At 45.4% G+C, this 6,000-nt stretch overlaps 1 protein-coding gene across 2 annotated transcripts in view; it reads left to right on the top strand.

Moving 5' to 3' along the window:
- Positions 1-3,798, top strand: part of cpped1 (calcineurin-like phosphoesterase domain containing 1) — a 38,986-nt gene extending 35,188 nt beyond the window's left edge. For both annotated transcript variants that reach the window (XM_083993595.1, XM_083993596.1), the window contains exon 6: positions 2,146-3,798. In XM_083993595.1, coding sequence (XP_083849721.1) covers positions 2,146-2,372 — 227 coding nt within the window. In that variant the 3' untranslated portion in view covers positions 2,373-3,798. The remainder of the gene's footprint in view (positions 1-2,145) is intronic.
- Positions 3,799-6,000: the final 2,202 nt, after the last annotated feature.

Here is a 6,000-nt window from a genome sequence, read left to right on the forward strand (position 1 = left end):
CACACACACACACACACACACACACAGGGGCCTAAATCATCAATTTCCATCTATGGCGGATTAATTATTTAATGGTCCAGCATGTGCAGCCGTTGTCCCACCGTAGCTCGGAATATTAATATAAATTTAGGTCACATTCGTATTCTGGTGCTGTTTGATTATGCAGAGTGGTGGCCGTGATGATTCCGGGCAATTTCACGGAAAGTGAAGCCGAAGTAGTATCAGCAGCACACGGAGGAAAAGAAAAGAGTTTTTTTTCTTTTCTTCTTTTTTTTCGGAGGGATCTTCCTTGTCTTTGTTGTGCAGATTTCCGGGACAGACCGATGTCTTTCTCATGCACATGCTGCAATTTATCCTCTTTTGTTGCCAGTTTTCTGTTTTTTTTCTGTTTTTTTTTTTTGGCTGGGTGTCTCTCTGGAGACGAGGCAGCGAGCAGCCAGACTCCCCTCCATGGAAACACTTGCAGTTAGAAAATAGAGCAGCTCCTTTTGTCTGCAAAAAAGCCTGCAGTAAACTCATTTTAAAGATCCCCTTTACCTATACAGCTGATAATGCAAGCCCAGCACATGCAACCGTGCCATATACACAGTCTGTCCCCAACATGACTCTTCATTCACCTCATTCTAATTCTGTCATAATGTTGTTGTTTCAGACCCGACAGCGACTTGTCACAGAGTCAAATTGTTTCCCCCCAGAAACAGCGAAACAAATTCACAGACTCCAATGCTAACCCCTCGCTCGCTCGCAGCAGAACAACTCATTTTGCAGCCCTCATTCAAAGTGAGGCTCGTCTGGCGTGGCCATTTTAAGTGTGTAGTCATTTCAACTGTAGTGACACAGCATCAGTGCCGCGGGCCCCAGCTACAGCCGCACCATTCTATTAACCATGTCGTTGGTAATTGAAAATAAATTGAAAATCGTGGCTCCCTTAATGAAAGTTTCCTGGGTTTTCAAAATATTCCACAAGTGGAAGGCTCCAGGGTATGTTATCTTTCTCTTTCTTTCTTTCTTTCTTTATTTCTTTCTTTCTTTCTTTCTTTCTTTCTTTCTTTCTTTCTTTCTTTCTTTCTTTCTTTCTTTCTTTCTTTCTTTCTTTCTTTCTGTCTGTCTGTCTGTCTGTCTGTCTGTCTGTCTGTCTGTCTGTCTGTCTGTCTGTCCTGATAATTTCTTCTTATCTCTCTTCAAACTTTTTGCCCATCTGCTCCAATACAGTCCTATTAAAGGGGACATATTGTGTAGATATCACTTTTTGAAGGCTCTTTAACATATATTTGTGTGTTTGTCTTGCCTTCTGGCCCCCAAAATGTGAGAATTGACAAAAAAAAATCTGTAATTTGCAGGCTACCGAGGTTGAAATCCATGTTGTTTTATGAGCTGTTCCCTCAGTTGACATACAATGACATCATTAGTTTTTGAATTTGCATAATCCCACCCCTACCTGTGTGTACTGGTACCGGTAAAGGGAGCATTTGCATTTAAAGGGACAGACACTGAAACCAGCCGTTTTGAACAGAGCTGTTCTGAACAGATGAAAATGTTTGATCCTTGGGGTATTTTGACCAAAGCATGTCACAGATATGTCTTCAAGCCACCTGGGAACTATTTCAATTTGTGGAAAAGGGGCATAATATGTCTCCTTTAAGTGTCTGTATATTCTTCTCAGATGCCACTAATAATGATGATGTGATGCTAAATGAGCTGGAGCTAAATGTAAATCTCTCTGTCAACTTGAGCAGCAGGTTCTTGTAGAAAAATGCACCAGAGGCTGTAGTGAGTGAGTTATTTGGAGAAATCTTCTGCTGGAGTAAACATTGAGTCACTTCCTGTTATTGATCCTTTAACCCTGTCATCTCCTTGTACTGTAGATATATTTAGGTCATTTTCAGTTACGAGCTATTCATAATTGTGTTTGTTGTGCCTTTGTTCTGGCTGCGTGAGGGACACAGGGTCAGACGTGGTGTGTATTACACGGCACCTTGAACAGCGTGTTGCCTATTTACGGCAACATCCCAGTTTAGAGCTGTGACGTTAATGGAGACAAACCAGAGAAAACACAAATCCAGGCTTTTGTTTTCCACCAGTTAATGCCTGGATTTACATATTTTTGTCAGTGCTCACATCTCTCTCTCCTTCTCTCTGTCACAGGGGTGAAGGCCGTCTTCTCCGGCCATTACCACCGAAACGCCGGCGGCCTCCACAACGGCCTGGACATGGTGGTGAGCTCGGCCATCGGCTGCCAGCTCGGCGCCGACACCCACGGCGTCAGGGTGGTGGTGGTGACGGCCGACGGCGTCGTCCACCGCTACCACAGCCTGGAGCAGCTGAGAGAGCGAGGTATGGACGAGGACCTGAGGAAGCTGCTGCAGGCCTGAGGAGCCACGGAGTCGGAGAGACGGAGAGACGAGGCTCCGTTCTCCTGACTCACTCAAGTCCAACTGGTTTTCACTTTCACTGCCCCCGTTTTTATAGAGGCATACAAGAATTTCTAGAGATTTCTAGAGGTGTGATGATGAACTCACGGCCAGAACACAAGATAATTAATACTGTTGAATTTAAGCAATAACCAGAGAAAATCTGTGTATTCAATAAAGTAGAAACACTAACTTGAAGATTTATGTCATGGACTGCATAATTGGCCCGAAATAAGAGAAAGGCAGTGGATTTAAACCCGCTGAAACGAGACAACATGCCGACTAAACAGTGTAAATTATACAGAATTTTGTGGTGAAATTAAATTGGGTTCATGTTCTCGGTGCTGAATGTTTTCCTCGGATTATCTCTCAGCAGAATGGATGTTATTATCTCTGCTACCCGCTGCCCTAACAGGGCCACACAGAGATCAGTGGATGTGTGCTGAAACCGGTGCTTCTCCTGTGGAGTCGCTCCCCCTTTCCACACAGCCCTCCTCCGTCTGAAGTAGCGTTAAGATGGATTTCAGCTTTCTACCTCAGAGCTGAATGGTGGAGTAACTTTAATGATCCCAAAATATCCTCTGCACAATACTGTATATGTGTGTTGCTGTGGTATAACGCCTTTCTGGCCCATCCTATGCAAGCTAATCCCATTTTTTTGTTTATTTGAATGAACACTCCTGACCTCAGATCAGATCTTTGACTGTAGCCACACACACAGAATGAAACTGAGATATATTTATAATTTTTTTTCTACAGTTCGGCCTGGATAGTTAAATTTGTTTCACAGTTGAGTGACAGCAATTTAAAGCCAGCATGAGAATCAGGGACTCTGCCACTAACAAGGAGAACCATTATATAAAGAGGTGATTACAGAATACAAACACAGCGAGCAGAAAAATGAGCCCATAAATAGCATTTAAAACATTTTAATGTCTTTTTCCTTCACTGGGCCGAGGAGCTGAGCTAATTTGTACCCAACCGACCACTTAGTCTCTCTCCGGTCCCTCACGTCAAATCTGGGATCAAATCAGATTACCTCATTAGCAATAAATGACTCTGTAGCACGAACATCGCAATATGCATCATGGTGTCTCCTGCGTGGATTAAGCTGACTGTGCTCTCCCCCCACTGTGCTGTCTTTTTTTTTTGTTTTTTTTGTTATTGTGATGAAAACATTTCATCATCGGCGCATGGTTTCAATCCAAACTTCTGATGCAACACTTTACATTTAAATCACATCAGATCAGCAGATCTCACAGTTTGACATAGTACAATGAATTCTACACATACACAGGTGCTCGGGAGTGTGATTGTGTTGTTAAAGGTTGGGCCTGGAGTTTTGTGCCCAAAATAAACGTTAGACTTATACAAATGAAATCTGTCTTAATCAAACCTATGGGCTTCTAGTCCTGTGTGGTGGTGACTGTGTCTGCAGCGTCCCCCTCCCCCTGCCTGTATTTTGGTCTTTTGCTCTGTTTTGTTGTGCACGTGGACGTTTCTGGATGGAGAGCAAGAGAGTCTGTGTTTTCTCTCCAGCCAATGACGGCTCAGGTGAAGCTACGTGCAGCAGAGTAGGAGGCTCAGGGCTGCTAGCCCCACTAGCCGTCCCTGATGCTATTGAGTGCTAGCACGTCTCTCTCTCTTAGCAACACCGCAAAGAAAAAGAAATACAGTCTGAGTGAAATGCTGGAGCCGCGGACCGATTCCCGACCGTCACCGACAACTAAAGCCTTGACTGGTAACAAATATTAGGGCCGTTGTGGGGAGCTAGCTCAATGCTAACTTCGGCTAGCGGTAGCGGTTAGCATCCGCCACTAATACCGTCTTCCCAGCTCACCACAACGGCATCAACGTAAAGGGGTGTTCACACCAAACGCGATGAACGCGATTTTTTCGCGCGACAAATGAGAATCCGACGCGCTATCGCTCGTGTTTTGACGCGTGACCGCTTTGTGTAAATTCGCGTCATCGCGTCCCCCCTCCCCTCCCCTCTACTGTCAATCCAGCTAACAGGACGGATGTAAAAATGTGTTGAGACACATGAAGTGTACTCATTTTACCGTAGGCTTGACAATGGACGAGGTGAAGCTGATCCTTGACGACCTGGTCCTGGTGTAGCAGGTAAAAAAAACTCCGCTCAGCCCCGTTTACGTATCGCGTCGCGGCCGTTGTACGGTACTTCAGACTGACTGTTGCTCAGTTTGAGGACTTGCTTGCTAGGGTTGGTGCCAGGATCTCCAGGCAGGACACCAACTAAGTTAAAGTTTTACAGGCGCTTCATTTCAGCTGCGTAGTGCCTGTCCATCTGTCTCCGGTGAGTAGCAGTGTATTGCTGTGTCAGAATCTCAACGCTGATAGGCTGTCACGTCACGGCGTCACGCGATCGCCGCAAAAGTTCAATATTTTCAACTCGCGCGTTGACGCGATTTTCGCGGCATCGCGTCCATCGCGTCTGTGCATTGACTTTACATGTAATCTCGACGCGCAACAACGCAGCATCGCGTTTGGTGTGAACACCCCTTAACACCGGGTCTGCTATCGGCCCACGGTTCCAGCGCTTCACTTCTGGGGCAGGAGGCTACACGGTTGAGCCCAAGAGGAGGGGCAGAGTTTCAATGTTTTGTTTCCAAACTGCAACGAAAAAAACTCCAGACTCTACCTTTAAATGTTGAGCTGAAGGACTGTGTCGGGCTGATAACACGGTGATGGTGATGTGTTGGTGATTTGTGTCAGGAGGTGAGCGGTGTTGCAGCCTGATTCTGCAGCTCAGTCCTCAAATTGTCCTTAAAATGGACATTTCTGCAACAAAATGACTTTCTCTCTGAGCCCTAAATGACTCTACTCGATTACACTTTACACACACACACACACACACACACAGGCTCTCCTCACAGTCGCCCTGACCAACTGGGAATGTAAGGGAGTTGTCATGGCAACCCTTTAGCAACACATCTGTGTGTGTCTCATAGAGCAACCGAGTGTTGGAGAGAAAAGTGTACGAACTCCGTCTGTGCGTGTGTGTGTGTGTGTGTGCGTGCGTGCGTGCGTGTCCATCCGTGTGTGTCCATCCGTGGCCTGGTGGGTACTGTAGGTGATTTTCCATCAGCGACGTGATCGCTGACCTCATTTCACACTGACGGATTCTGTCTCTTTTCCAAAAAGTCAGCATGCGATGGAGGGAGGAGGGGGCGTCTGAGAGGAATGGATAATGAGTGTGATGTGTGAAAGACGACTCAGTCCATCTCCTTCATTTCCTGTCTGAGAAGGAACCTTATGTCCTTATCTATTTTTATATCCTCATGGTAGCTCAGCCCAATCACATTGTTCTTTATCTTTGTGTGTGTGTGTGCGCGTGTGTGTATAAATTTGAAGGAAAGTCACCCACTTGTTCCTATGTTGAATTGTAATGAAGGGCCAGGCTGAGCAGCACGACTGTGACACAACTGGTTGTATTTTTATAATAAATGTTGATTTTGTCTAATGATCCCTGTGTGTTCTTGTGTGTGTTTTTCCTTCTTAAACAGCTGGACCTGCACAAACATCTGTTTGTGTACATTTCCTAATGAACATCACATACTGTACACAT

The sequence above is a fragment of the Trachurus trachurus genome, assembly GCF_905171665.1.
Source record: "Trachurus trachurus genome assembly, chromosome: 19".
Taxonomy (NCBI): Eukaryota; Metazoa; Chordata; class Actinopteri; order Carangiformes; family Carangidae; genus Trachurus; species Trachurus trachurus.